The following is a 15302-nucleotide window of genomic DNA, read 5'->3' as shown; positions in this document are numbered from 1 at the left end:
GGAGAAACTGTCGAATCAAAAAAGCGACAGGAGTCCAACGTCTCCCAGAAAGCCCATATCCTTGGGATTCTGTGAAGTTTTGTTGCATGAGCAACACAGTAAAAATAATTTAAAGTATTCAGCACTATATTAAACATGACTGCCCAGCTCTCTGGAAGGGATCCAGTTAGCAGAGAGCAAAAAAAGGACGGCAAGGATTTTCATCACATTTACACATGACTTAAAATGTTTCATGCATAAAAATATTTTACATCTAGCCGACCAGATGTACGTCAGTGCAATTCATAGACACACGCACAGTCTCTCCTGCAAAGTTTAAACTCAATGACCATCCTTCCCTTTCACCTAGTTAACTTCTCCCGTACAGACTCTCTCTGTCTGTCTATGTGTGAAAGACAAAATGTCCTGTCCATTCTGACTTGAACTTCCTCTTCATCATATACCTAAACGATACAAGACTCATTAGTGATGCTTTCATACTACAAGTCCCAAACAGAACAGCACTTCTTTCACTAACTGCTGAGCCAGCAGAAATTAGGTGCAACTGGAGGTGGAGTTGATACATCTGTTCGCTTGACGTCATATGATATGATAAAGGCATTTCAATAAGTCACACAAAAGAGCAGGACATTTGTCATCGCATAAGAATTTTTCAAAACTGATGCAGATATGGTTATGGTATGTTTAAACATCTAAAACTACTGAGTTAAGTTTAGGAAAGGTTGCATTCATGGTTACTGAACTTACTGTTAATATACACAACTGTATCCTTCTTAACATCTTTCTCCTTTTGTTAAATTCCACACTTTCTTAAGGTAAAAGCGTTAATAAACTGGCAACAGGTTAAACCAATATTCTATTCTATCAAGTGGTAATGCTAATTGAAGCTTTTGCTACTTCACACAACTCCCTCTCTCAGCTGTCTGAATGAAAAGGCTCTTCCACAACAGATAACAAGTGAATAGGTGTGTGCTTCAGTAGGTACTGTATTTGAGAGAAAAAACAGATACAATGAAAGAGAGACACAGGCAGACAGAAAGATGGAGGGGGGGGGGGGGGGGGCAAATCCTAAAATCCCATGAGGAAGTCATTATTTCCATCCTCTTGAAAACATACACACACATGAATATATACACACTTATACCACACAGATGTACATACAGTATATACACACACAATACGCACATAAACACATGGTCAGGCTGACAAAATAAATTATTAAACAGAGTGAAGCAGGAGAACAATAAACCCATTTAGAAACCCCTGATGTCTGGGTTCCATTCAATGCGCACACACACACACACACACACACACACACACACACACACACACACACACACACACACACACACAGTCTCTGCATGGGGCAAAAATCAGGAAAGTTTGTGTTCTCTGTTCCGCCCCCTTCTATTTCCTCTTTCCCCTCTCTCCTTTTCTTTCTCTCTGTGAGTCGCATGGGCTGCAGTTATATCAGATTACGAAATACAGGCTACCTCCAACGATGCATTACTCACCGCCTCGCTCGCAGGCTGGAGCGCTGCTTTAACATCTCTGTACTCAGACTCTCTGTAAGAGCCAAATGTTTTCACAAGGATGGAAATATAGTAAAACTTTCAAACATTTACTAATTTCCTCAAAGGATATTCCCTACGTGTTTGACTGTATCATTTTGTCCTTGTTCAACTTTGACTGTGTTTGCCACAGTTTTCCTGTGTAGTGAGGGATAGTGAGAGGGAACTAACATTTTGGATGCATTCACTTTTGGGTTTACCTGAAAAGAAAAGTGCTTTCGATAGTCTGGCTACACTGTTGGCCTGATTACAACCTGATCGTTTGACCCCTTGTGTTTCTTGCTCTGTCAGACTTTGCTGTAGCGACGTCACCGTGTTTCCAGATCTCAGCATTTATTGTGGTGAGTTGACCCAAGTTGCAACAGACCAAATTTATCCTTTAAGAGTAAGAATGCAGGGCTGTTGGTTAAGATCTGGTTTTGAATACATTAAATCAATGGAAAGTACTGTATAGTAATATAAATGTGTGTGTGTGTGTGTGTGTGTGTGTGTGTGTGTGTGTGTGTGTGTGTGTACATATCAACAAACGCCATTCGGCCTTCCAGATCAATATGATGATGAAGAATTATAGATGAAGGAAAGTTGTGGGGACCATAACCTCAGGCTACATCATAATTTTATCATCACACATCTTGGATTTGATTCAGTCGTTATAATAACAGAGATGTGAATAATTTCAGCTCTGTGCCTCTCTGCTATTTAAGGATGGCAATGGTGTGCATAGAGCATGTAGGACGCAGAATCTTTTGCTCAGTGTGTGTGCAGAGCAAGCCGCCCCTCTCTCTGGTTGAAGTACTCTACACTGCCGTGCTTCCTGCCAAAGGATTGCTCAGCATTTAACGAGAAAGAATGAGAGAGAGGGAGGGGGGGAGAGAGAGAGAGAGAGAGAGAGAGAGAGAGAGAGAGAGAGAGAGAGAGGTGGGGAGTCATTAGGGAGGAGGGACAAATACTGTAAGAGAGAGTGAGGGGTTGAAAAAGAGAGTGGTGGACCTGCAGCGCTGTGAGACCGGCAGGGAGAAGCAGCAGAGACAAACAAAACACACACAGTCAATCTAGACAAACATTCACACACACACACACACACACACATAGACAAGCAGGTAGGCAGAGGAGCGGACCTGAAACTTACCAGTTACCACTTAACACACTCACTCAACCTCATATACTCTCACTGTCTCACACACTGAGTCGGCAGCAGCATGTTCCGGTGGAGGCTCTCCCAGGCAGTGTGTGTGCTGTCAGCGTGTGTGTGTCTGGTTCTTGCATATGAGGAGGATTTTGAGGTCAACTACACTGACACCTACTACAATGAAATCACAGATGGAGAGACACCAGAACGTAAGTGTTAAAGTGTGTGTAAATGATCTGATTAAGATTCTCACGTGGTTGCAATTTAATTAAATTCCGGAGCATGAAATTGATTTCTTGTAGCTCAAGGCATTAAGATTCATCGTCCCTTTATTTTCAGTCTCTGTCATTACTGACTACAGTGGAAATTAACATTTGACATGCTCCTTAGACTGAAAATGTCACACATATATTGTACAAGCAGAGCCTTGAAACTGACAAGTGTCGAACAGTAGTTATTACTAGAAGTACTACAACAATGATATTACCATAAGATGTTAGAGCGCAGAAAAACGTAGAGACTGAGTGGAAATAAAGGAACAGTTGGGGTCAAGCTGTACAGTAGAGGTTGCAGAAAAAGAGAGAGAAAGAAACAGTTGAAGGTTTTGTTGGTTTGTTGAGTACTTTATATTTTATGGCTAAAAATGCAGCTTTGAACACACAAAAGGCAGAGAAAAGAGATAACAAGTACCACAGTACTCAGAGTACACGGACTGTTGGCAGAGACAGAGTTTGTGTATGAGACGAGCAGAATCAAAGAATATGCTGAGCCAGAAAATCAGAGAGGTTTTTTCAGCTGGCGACCGGAACAAACACATATTACAGCATGAATGACTAGTCACCAATCGCAGAAACACTACAGCATATCATTATGAAACCCTTCTCACTGCTGTTTTGGAAGGCATCACTGTTTGTGAGTGAAAAGAATGTGTGTGTACATAAAAATGTGTTTGTGTGCGTGCAATGAGCCCCTAGCATCTTGCATTTTGCATTTGTTTGTTGTTTTAAACCTGGCAGGAGGTATAATTGCAGCACCAACAGTTAACAGGCAGGAAACTTTTCTCCGGGCACAGCCTGCGATGTGATTAAACCTGATTGAAGGGAAAAATGTGAGTGGCTTAATCAGATGACTGAGAATAGTATACAAGTACATGAACTACAGCACTGAAGGAAGAAAAAAAAGTTTGTTTCTGCCTGCCAAGAAAGGAAAAGGTGGGAGCAAGAAGGACGAAGAAACACAATACATTCATAACTGGCTTGCTGAACTAAGGAGAAAAAGTTAGGGCGTTAAATACAGTGTGTGTGCAGGTGTGTGAGGAAGAGAGAGAGAGAGAGACACACAGATCACTGCTTCTGACCTGCTCATTTCTCAGAGTGGAATTTAAATTAATGAGTGCAACGTGAGAGAGGTCATGACACAGTTTTAAAGAATGAATGGCAGGCTAAAACATGTACCAAATAAGTAAACCCAGACAGTTTTTGTAAAAGTACGGGATAGGTTGTACTTCTACTCCATTAAGTCATTTTATATCTGTCTGTTGTTGAATGTACATATACAGTTTGTGTGTACCTACAGATCAATTCCTGCAATCGCTACCTAAACAAATAAATGTAAATAAATGTAATTTATTCATTAAAAGGTCCAGTGTGTAACGTTTAGTTGTTCATTATCAAAATCTGTGCTGCCCGTTCACAAACTTGTCCTTTTTCATGAATATTTACCACCACCATCAATTCCAAGTATTCCTTTTGGCTTGAAATTTTACATTTGCATTCGCATGAACTGGGGTAGACGCTCCATATTTATGCGCCATCTTGAAATACGTTAGCCGTTAAGGGACATACAGGACATACTGCTCCACCTTTCACGTTTTCGCTGTCACATGATAAACTCACAGGTGCTGCTAATGCTGCTAATGGGTATCGTAGCTTCCCGGCCCCGGCAAGTTTGAAGAAGGAAACATGGAGGACCACACATATTCAAAATCCAAATTTCAGGAACAGGAGTCTTCTTCTTCGCCCAGAAAAAGAAAAAGGATATTGAAAAGAGCAAGAGACCGGTTTTTTGAAGGTGAAGGCTACCGTAGCTGTAATATGTACTTTGAACTGCGTGGTGCGAGAGAGCTGATTGAGATATATGATCTCATCGCTAGATGGGAGAAATTCCTACATATTGGACCTTTACAGAACAGTAGAAATACATGTAAAAAATAAAACTAAAGAGTGATGATCTCTCTTTAAAATAAGTAGTAATCAATTCAAAATAAGAAGTAAGTGCAGTAGGACTATTGACTTTACAAGCCTTCAAACTCATTAGTTTAAAAGTACCAAAAGACTCAAGGATCCAAGCTCATGTCTAAGGTTACATATACTCTCACTCCAAGATCCATCAGAATCCTTTATAAACCTCTGACGGACCTGCACTTTTAGTTTGGTAAGTCAGAGAGAGCAGAGTGCATGAACCTTCTGTCTAATTTACTTTGAACCGTGGGGACAGGCAGCCAAAACAAATCCTGCAGTCCTGTGATAATGCCTTTCTAAAATATGTCTGCAGGTATAAACAGATATTTGAGACGCTTAAACGTTAATCAGAACATCAGAACACTGACACATATTCTCGCTCCCCTTGCTGTGCTTTATCTCTCCCCTACTCTCAGCAGCTAGTTTCTTTCTTTTTCTGTGTAAAATAAACGTTCTTTTCCTTCCTTCTTTCTCAATCGCGCAGGAAGCCTGATGTATTTTGCCGGAAAAGCAAAGTGGTTTATGAGTCAATTGTCCTGTTTCTTTCTCACGTTCTTATCTCTCCCCTAACAACCTCACTTCCTCTTTTGTCCCCCCTTTACGCTTCATTTTTCCTGCTGTTCAACTATCTATATTTCTGTCTTTCTCCTTACAATTATGGCCCCGAAGTTCCTGTCAACACTGGAGAAATCATAGTATGTTCAATGCAGCACAGCTGATAAAAGCTATTTCCTGCTTGCTCTCTCTAAAGCCACACCTGCCCTACCATACAACACTGAGCTAGTTAAACCTTTTTATACTCTGCTAACAAATTCACTTTTCCACTGCCCTTGTTTTCAAAGAGCAGAATATAAACACGATTACAGAGGAGTGCTTAAGGTGTTTAATTTCTGAAAATTTGTGGAAGAACTGTCCTTCAATCTCTATCCACAGGGGGGCACGGGAGAGAAAAAGGGTGGGGGGGGCGGGTTGGAAGGAGAGACATGAGGCACAGATAATTAGTGTGGTAAAAGGCAATTAGGTACTTTAAAAACCAGTTGATGCAGTCAAATTTGAACACACAGATAGATATGTGTATGACTTACAGATCACTCTGAGTATATCATTATCTCCTATATCCATTGCAAATAAACATTAATAACTTTGCGTATGAATTATAGAAAAAAGACACTCCTTATACAGTAACTCCACAACTTGCCTGAGAATCATCATGTTTTCTTCAGTATTAAAGTAATCCAGTGATATTTGTCTGTACATCCTAGGGTACATTGCAAACAGGAACTATTATTAGGTATACTTTTAATGGTGCCCATTTGCCAAAATGTAAATAAATACAGGCTTTAAAGTTGTAAGCTAGTTGTGTTTCCCAAACTATTATGGAAATTTTAGTTCCAAAGAGAATAAAGCTTGGAGTTAATATTTTTCATGTTGCACTATCAATATTCTTTAACTTTATAGGAGACAGGGGGTGTTGAGGGGCGCAGTTGTTCATCTTATGTTGGATAACTTTTTTCTCTCCCTCTTTTTACCATCCCTTTATCCAGCCACACCGAGTCCAGCCCCCTGCAACTCTCCAGACCTGACCAAATGGGACAAAATCTTCTCGATGCTGGAGAACAGTCAGATGAGGGAGAACATGTTGCTTCAGTATGCAGATGACATTATTAAGGTGGAGATGGGGTCACTGCGTGGAGAAATGCTCAGGTTGGTTGGACAAAGCTGATCAGAGATCACAGCAATTACGGTCTCAAATGAGATGAAAAGAGTTTTTATGGTAGTTGCATAAGTTAAGATAAAAAAGGTGAATTAAGAGGTTAGGATTGAAACTCAAATGAAACTTAATAATCAGATACCTTAACCCGTAATTCCGAGGTTTACTACACTGGTGATCAAAGTCTACAACCTTTAAGTGCAAATACTTCCACAGAGATACTAGTGCTGCAACTAATAATTGTTTTCATTATTCAAATGATTTCCCAATTTTTTTCTCGATCAATCGATTAATTATTTGGTCTATACAAATTTATTTATTTTACCATTATAGAAGACAAAGAAAACTAGCAAATATGAATATTTGAAAGGCTGGAACACGTGATTATTTTGTCTTTTTTCCTTAAAAAATTTGTTGAACGATTAATTGATTATCAAACTGTTGCTAATTATTTCGATCGCCTAATTGATTACTCGACAAATCGCTTCAGCTCAACTTAAGACCAGAATCCCAAATGTATCCTGTTCCTTTAAATGTCAATGGTTTTATGAGGGAATTGGGAACCAAAATTGGTTTCTGGAGAGATTCTGGTGCTAAAGTTGGTTGCTTAGGGTTGAAAAACTGTTGACTCAGTTAAAAAGGTTCAAATCTTTGATATTGGTCCTTGTGCTCAGGTTTGTAGCGCAGTATGGTGGCTCCTGTGGGGTTGCAGTGGAGACAGCAGGAAGAAGGATGGCCTTGCAGCTGGAGGGCCGCGTCAGAGAAACCCTGGAGCGCCTCAAATCCAGAGAGCAGACTTTTGCTGCTCCTGGGAATTCTTTTGGGAATTCTAAACACCTGGAGGTGATGCTGCAGCAGCTCCTCTCTGCAGCACAAACCCAAACTTCCCGACTCGCCAAGCTGGAGACCAGCTGCTTCAACAGCCCAGGAGCTGGGATGGGCATGAATACAAAGACAGGATCCCAGCTTCCAGAAGGTGGAGGGGCACAGCTCCGGGAGCAAGAAGTCACATCACAAGAGGTGGCTTTAGATGGGGTGCTGGCTGCGCTGCAAGAGACGAGGGTGGAACTGGGAGAGGTACTGAGGTCATTGAGGCAAAGATACCTACCCGCAGGTGAGATATCCATCTTACCATCAGCAATCTGTGCTCTGTGTCTGTCATTACCTGCTGCTTTGTATGTCTTCATGTTTCTCAACAGTGTCACCGAAACAACCTTCCACCTTCAATGTTTTCTTTCTGCGTTGAAACATTCAGGTCACGCTAACAAAATGTAAGAGAATGAGACCCCCCTCCCCCCCCAGTCAGGCCTTGCTTCTGAACATCCAACAACTAATCATGCAGCTTGTGTTCGTCCCAAATACCTTTACCACATAGTCTGTCTATTATGTCTCCAGACATGTCCTCCTCAAGTAGCAAACTATCCTTTTCCCTAAACTTATGGTCACTTATTGCCTCTTAATTCTGTTGTTTAACATTTATTATGAACACATTTTGGTGAGTCATCACACAAGAAAAGAAAACCCTGGTTCAAACTCTCAGCTCAGGCAGAATGGGACTTCATCCATTAATCTAAACCTGACAGATATTTAACAGTTGACAGATATTTAAAGATGCTATTTAGATGTTTAAAGATCTACAACAGAAGCCAATAGATGCATTAAAAGTAGTGCTGTCAAACGATTACAATATTTAATCGTGATTAATTGCATTAATGTCATAGTTAACTCGCAATTAATCGCACATTTTTCTCTATTCTAAATGTCCCTTGATTTCTTTTTGTCCCATTATTTTTTCTCATTTTAATGCTCTTATCAACATGATACAATGATACTTTTAAAACGGTGCCTGAACCGAAAGATTTTTATATATATATATAAAAAACGAGCACCTTGTTCAATTGTATTTGAAATAAAAGTGAAATACAGTCACACGTTACACCGTTTAGCTGTCAGCATTTTAACCATGTTTACTCCAGCTGCTAGCTAACAGTAGGTTAACGTTAGCTGCTGCTAAGTGTAGTGTTGATTAGCGTCCCGTGCGGCGATGTTTCAGTTCCCTCTAACGTCCGTTTTCGGAGCATCAGAGAGAAGCGCAGGCATTTAAGTGGCACCTAAATAAGTCACCGCGTTGCTATTCGGTCCGGTAGATAACGGTCGTTAAGGCACCGGTGCCGTATTAGCACCGGGTCTCGGACCCCCCCCAAATAAAAACTCTTCGGATCTTCACGATTCACGTGGATGACATTTTCCCATTCAAAATGGCGATTTTCGCCGAAAAGCAACTAGTTTGCAGGTATGTACTACTCTTTGGCCGGCTTGCAAGCCCAAACAAGTGTGTCTGTTATTTTGTTTCCGGTCTAGCTAGATCCGGTGTGGTGTTGTAGTTTTTCTAACGTTACTAGTTGTTGCAACAGCATGTGAAAAAACTACAAAGATTGCTAGGCCAAAAAGAACGTTAATCTTGCGATAAAAGAATTGACGACGTTAAAATGGGTTTGCGTTAACGCCATTAATAACGCATTTAACTGACAGCACTAATTCAAATTTAATCATAACACATAACTCTTGCTAGACTGACTGTGAACACAAATTATTTCCAGATTTAAGGCACAACAGCATATGGTTTCAGTTAGCAGAGCAACTACTCAGGGTTACCGTCCATCCTTGAATTAAGCATTGACCAATAACAATGTAACTTTAGAGATTAAGTTACTAAGTGTGAGTAAGTAAACCAAGTTTAGTCCCACAAAGGCACCACTCATGTCAGTAAAACAACTTAATTTCCTAGAATGAATCAAATAAAAAAAATCAGGATATCTTATACTGTCTGACTCATCTAATGCATGTACACACACAAATGCACACATACCTTTATAGTCCAGAAATGTAAATCTGGCCTACATACAGAGCAGAGGGAGGTGTAATCATTAACTCACCACCAAAACCACACCAAAGCACCCTGGGAAATCAGAACCAGGTGGAAACCATCAAGAACAGACGCACACACACACTCAACATGTTCAAAATGTTCTTTTTTCACCCTTATCTTTTAAGTGGCAGAGGCCTGACAGAAATACAACATCATTATTTGGTATCCACGAGAGACCAAGAGAGAGGGTATGTGTGTGGGGTGTCGATGGGCAGAGTGTTTACATACACAAATGATTAAAAAGAGAGAAAAACAGGGAAAAGAGTGAAATGAAGCTGAACAAACCAATGAACCAGATGACCCACAGATGGATACGGTTGTGTGCATTGGTGGAGCAAAAAAACCCTAAAATGATTCATGATCTTATCACCTGAACGTGAACTGAGTGGACCATATGGCTTAACGAGCATTTCCAGTCTGCGCAGAGACATTTATCCATATTATGCAGCAAAGTGTTCCAATAAAATGCACAAGGTTTGATCTCCCAATGCATCAGTCCAACTACAAGTCTAGATACTTTTAGCCAGCTTTATATTGGTTGTCCTCATATTTAACAGTGTAAATCTCAGGCAATCTGCATTGCAAATTCAGTCTCATTTTCTCAACATTAATCTTTTCCCCCAGCGTAAAATTTTGGGCCTAATTATTTTCTCAATTTATATGCACCTACCAGGAAGCATCATAATCAAACCTTCAAAATCTCACTAACTTTATCTCCCTTTAAAACTGAGCAAACATAAAATGCAAACGACAACATTTGAGGACATCAAATGTTGGCCGAATCAAACCTTTCTCTAGCTGAATAATAATGACTTACAAATTATTATACGTGATCCTGCAAACCACTCTTATTACACCAGACATGGTTAAAAAAAAACAAATCTTACTGTTTGCTCATACTCTAAAATGTATTCTTGATTGATGGATTGATGGATTGATGGATGGATGGATGGATGGATGGATAGATAGATAGATAGATAGACACTTTATTCATCCCGAGGGAAATTGTAGGCATCCAGTAGCGTAGACAACCATAACACAACAAACACACATACACACATATATTTCACATACATTAAAATTACTGACAGAAACTGAATTAAGCTCATCATCAGCTCTTTGTCACTTTCTCTGTAAAGTTCTTTGGATCACCTATATTGTGTTTGAGATGCCATATACATAAAAGTTAATTTGACATCTGCAGGACAAAGTAGAATTACCAGCAATGTATTATTAGCACTAAATGTGACCCATATCTCTGAATAGTAATTTTAATTTAATAGTGCTAACCTAGTGCACTTTTTTCAAAACTCTGCTGTTGTTAGTCTCCTAACCAGGTTTGCTCATTTGAAATGCCTTAAAGCTTTAGTGTGTAACCTTTTGATATTAATGAATGTCTGTTACATTCAAGCAATTGCCAAATGAGTTGCTACAAAGCTAATTGAGACTATCAGCTCCACACAACTCTCTCTGTATTTCTCAGTATGGCTATGTTCAGAAGATTGTGTCGTCTGGGGACTTTCCCGCGCAGAAACTCGAGTGAAGATAATGACCTCTTCTGAAGAGTCCATCATGTTTTTTTAATCCTCCGTGTCCTCTTTGGCTACCAGCAACTGTGTGAAGGGGGGTGGGGGCGGTGCGCGGTCATGTAGGGCATGTATTATGTGGACGCTCCGACAGTTTTGTTGTCATTACTTAGAATTCCTCATGGGGGTGGCAGAAACTACGCACTATAGCTTTAAACCGTCTGTGACCACTAGGAGACGTTGCTTGCTTTGTTTCAAATATCCTTAGGATACCCAGCAACTGTTTAAGATTGACAAAGATTGAGAATTAGACTTGAAAGAATAAATCACCAATACAGAAAAAATGACACAATGAAGACTATCACGTCTTCTTGTTGTTTAGGTTGTGAGATGGCGCTGCTCTTCCCCATGTGTTCCCGTCGAATCTACACCTCCGTCATACCAGATGTCCCGCTCTCCGTCTCCTCCTTTACTGTCTGCATGTGGGTGAAGCCGACCACCGTCTCCAACAAAACTGTGCTGTTCTCCTATGGAAACCGCCGCAACCCATATGAAATCCAGCTTCTGCTCAGTCAAACCTCTGCGCTCTTCACCATTGGAGGAGAGGCTCACCTGGTGGAGGCACCGGGTGTGGTGAACCCAGGGGGCACATCAGAGTGGATCCACTTGTGCGGGGCTTGGTCGTCTGAGCAGGGCCTGGCGTCCCTGTGGGCAGCTGGGAAAAAGGTGGCCTCCACACCCGGAGTGGCTGAAGGACACATCTTACCCGACGGAGGCTCACTCCAGCTGGGGCAGGAAAGGAACGGCTGCTGCTCTCCATCTCCAAGCAGCGGGAGTGGGGTGGCAGGGTTTGAGGGAGGGTTCGATCCCAAGATGGCGTTCGCAGGGAAGATGACAGGAGTGAACATGTGGGACAGGGTGCTGTCAGAGGAGGAGATTTCCCAGGTGGCTTTGCAGGAAGGCCAGGGCTGCAAGCAGAGGGGGAACATGGTGGCGTGGGGAGTGACGGAGATGGTGCCACATGGAGGCGCTCAATTCATCAACTGATTCATACTGCTCGTGGTGAAAATTAGCATCAGCATCATCATAATCCTCATTGTGAATATCAGCAACATCGTAATAAGCCTTTATGCTGAAACTGAAGAGAGCAACTTAAAAAAGCAACTGTTTTTATTATCTTTGCCCATATAGTTAAATGTCTTAATTATTATGAAATCATCATGACTGTTTCATTGCTATCATCATGAACATTAATGCTGCATTGAACTTTACTGGACATGTGCAAATGAGAGAAAGCCAATGCTGTGAGAGACTGAAGTTTATTTTTGTAACCTTGAACTGACGCCATAACACACACACACACACACACACACACACACACACACACACACACACACACACACACACACACACACACACACACACTGAATGTACATTCAGCTTAGAAAACTTGTATAGTAGCAGAAGTGCTGCATTTACCAAAGACTCAATTAGACTGCAAAAAAGACAGAGTCTTTTGTTAATGTGAACGGGTTCTGAGCCAGTAAACAGAGTAATCACCAGACAGCCATGCAGGAGAGGAAAATAAGAGGTCACAGACAATTACAAAACATTATCTTCTAACTGTAGTTTTTAGAGTAATGATGCATTTTCTCTCTTTCTATCTAGATTTGTACAGAAATAGCTGGTGCAGTTAATCAACAAAATATTTTGTTATCTACCTTTGCAGTCTTTTAGGTACAATTATTAGAAGTTAGAGATTGACTATCATTCACCCCCATTACAATTCAAAGCAGAGTTACCATTCTAATGTGTTAATAATGTGTTGCCATGTGCAGTGCAACATATAATGTACGAAATACGTGTGGGACTGAAAAACTGTGTTTTCATCTCAAGCATGGACAACCAGCAACTCTAGGAACAGCTTATTTCATTCTCATAATTTTCTTGAATTTGTGAAAGCTTTTAAAGCCTTTTTTACACATTTATATGAGTTTTTTTTGTCAGTAGTTCTCATTTAATTTTAGGGTTGTATATGTGTGCCTTGTTTTTTAATACTGCATAAAGTAATAGGAGTAACTATTATATTTGTATTGTGAGATTGAGTTTTTCTTTTAATTTGATAAAAGAAACTGAGGACAATGTTTACACACTCTAATCTTTTATGAACTAAGTTGTCTTGTATTATACTGTAAAAAGCTTTTGTTGTTCTTTTGAAAAGGTGAAACTGAATGTATTTTGTACATACATACATTTTGCATAACATGACTGGATGAATGGCGTGAGGTATGAATAAACATTTCAAGTTATAATATTGCTCGGTAAGCAGTGTCAGTGTTTTTCTGACATTTCAAAACCTAAAAGACCAATTTGACTATTAAAAGTCTACTTATGGTTTATATATAAAATAGACTGAACTTTTCGACTCGCATTTATTCATGCACACACTCCCACTCACCGATGGCGAAGGAGCTACCATATGTTTGCTTGTTTAAAGGCACTTCAATATTTTTGAGGAAAGAGTGACACAGCAAAAATATTGAAATGTTAGAAAAAAATCCACGTTTGACACTGGCAATACATCTGCAACTGTATCTAAAATATATGGAGGCTAACATTTAAATGAGTTCTTACAGCAGGAACAAGCTGAGTTTAACTGGTGACATTCAGTAGCACTGTCTGTTGATATAGATTGATATTGTTGTATAGAGCATCTTCCAAACATAGAGGTAATTCAAAGTGCTTTACATACTGTTAGGCAAAGAAATGCATTACATCAACATCTGAAAACACAATGTACTGTAGAGGAAAATGAAACTTTTTTTCTCCATGAGCTCTCCCTTGTCGTGTTACCATCTAGTATTGAGAAATAATAGTTTTTGCTACATAAGCCTTTGATTTCCATTTATAATAAATTGGGGCAATCATTAGAACAGTACATTTGTCTCCATAAATAATATAACAGGAAAAAGTCCAAACTCTCAAAAGAGCATTTGTGCAAAGTTTGAATCACACAAATTATGATATTGTACATGCAATATAAATTTCAAGATATAATGCCATAAAGATCCTTTAATAAAATATATGTAATCTCCTGTTGATTAAAATAATCTGACAATGACACTGAAAATACATCTGCAACTGCAGACAAATAACATGCAAGTTGTTTTACAGCTCACACACATGCTTACAGTTTACTGAGGCACATCCTGCTAGGTGCCCATTAGTGAAATGTAGCAGGTTTCTCCTGCAGCTACAACCTCTGCATAGTCTCCAACTGTTTCTGCAACTGTGACATGCTGTTACGAAATGGAACCGTCACCTTTCACACCAACTCCTATCCAACCTACCCACCCCAAACGTTCTGCCTTTTCTTAACCTTACAAGCCAGAGTACAGTGATGTTTCGCAGAAGGGGAGCTAGAAAAGACATATAGCCTAACTTTGACAGATGACACATTCCAAAGTTCAGTGTTACCTTAAGATCAGGTTTTACTCTTGGCTCTAAAATCCTTATGGGGCCAAAGCAATGCCATATGTTTCTGTGTGTGTGTGTGTGTGTGTGTGTGTGTGTGTGTGTGTGTGTGTGTGTGTGTGTGTGTGTGTGTGTCATCTGATAATGACTAAGTCCTTACTGTAGCAGGCTATAAAACCTTCATGCTGTATCCTGCCCCAGGCTTCCTGTAACTAGTAAACATGCACACACATTCTCATCAAGCTCGCTACACACTGAACTGACAGAAATACGACCAAGTACAAAATTTAGCCAACACATTGCCTTCCACAGAACACAGAAAATGGTAAAATTACTGAAAACATGCATGTGGCTACCCCAGACTTTAGTAACAAACTTACAGTATAAACAACACACACACAAACGCACAGTCTATCCATCCTGCTAGCTTGTGTAACCAACTCATCACACCCCCATCGTCAACATCACCCGAACCCAATTACATCAGCTTACTTTCTAAAACAGAGGGGCTGCTGGGAAAAAGAGAGGTCATCTGTTATTGCTTCCACGAGCTACGTGTGTGCGTGTGTGTGTGTGTGTGTGTGTGTGTGTGTGTGTGTGTGTGTGTGTGCGTGCGTGCGTGCGTGCGTGCGTGCGTGTGTGTGTGTGTGTGCGCACACAGTTTGGCATGCGTTTGTAGTCTTGTGTTTATGTTGTGTTGTGTTTATGTTGAGGTTTCAGAG

General features: G+C 40.3%; 2 protein-coding genes across 3 annotated transcripts in view; one reads left to right on the top strand and one right to left on the bottom strand.

Annotated features, from left to right (window-relative positions):
- Positions 1–15302, bottom strand: part of veph1 (ventricular zone expressed PH domain-containing 1) — an 85615-nt gene that overhangs the window by 51353 nt on the left and 18960 nt on the right. The window lies entirely within an intron of this gene.
- Positions 2527–13422, top strand: ptx3a (pentraxin 3, long a). The gene is made up of 4 exons (XM_078246485.1): positions 2527–2909; positions 6485–6644; positions 7326–7765; positions 11489–13422. The coding sequence occupies exons 1-4, from the start codon at positions 2771–2773 to the stop codon at positions 12151–12153; spliced, it is 1404 nt and encodes a 467-aa protein (XP_078102611.1). The 5' UTR covers positions 2527–2770; the 3' UTR covers positions 12154–13422.

This window comes from Sander vitreus, chromosome 3, assembly GCF_031162955.1.
Source record: "Sander vitreus isolate 19-12246 chromosome 3, sanVit1, whole genome shotgun sequence".
Taxonomy (NCBI): domain Eukaryota; kingdom Metazoa; phylum Chordata; class Actinopteri; order Perciformes; family Percidae; genus Sander; species Sander vitreus.
Note: the sequence above shows the minus strand (reverse complement) of the source record. Positions and strands in the feature narration are given on the sequence as shown.

Coding starts and splice junctions, on each gene's coding strand:
- ptx3a (XM_078246485.1), top strand. CDS start 2,771: ATGTTCCGGTGGAGGCTCTCCCAGGCAGTGTGTGTGCTGTCAGCGTGT. Junction 2,910..6,484: donor AGATGGAGAGACACCAGAAC/GTAAGTGTTAAA, acceptor CCCTTTATCCAG/CCACACCGAGTCCAGCCCCC. Junction 7,766..11,488: donor GCAAAGATACCTACCCGCAG/GTGAGATATCCA, acceptor CTTGTTGTTTAG/GTTGTGAGATGGCGCTGCTC.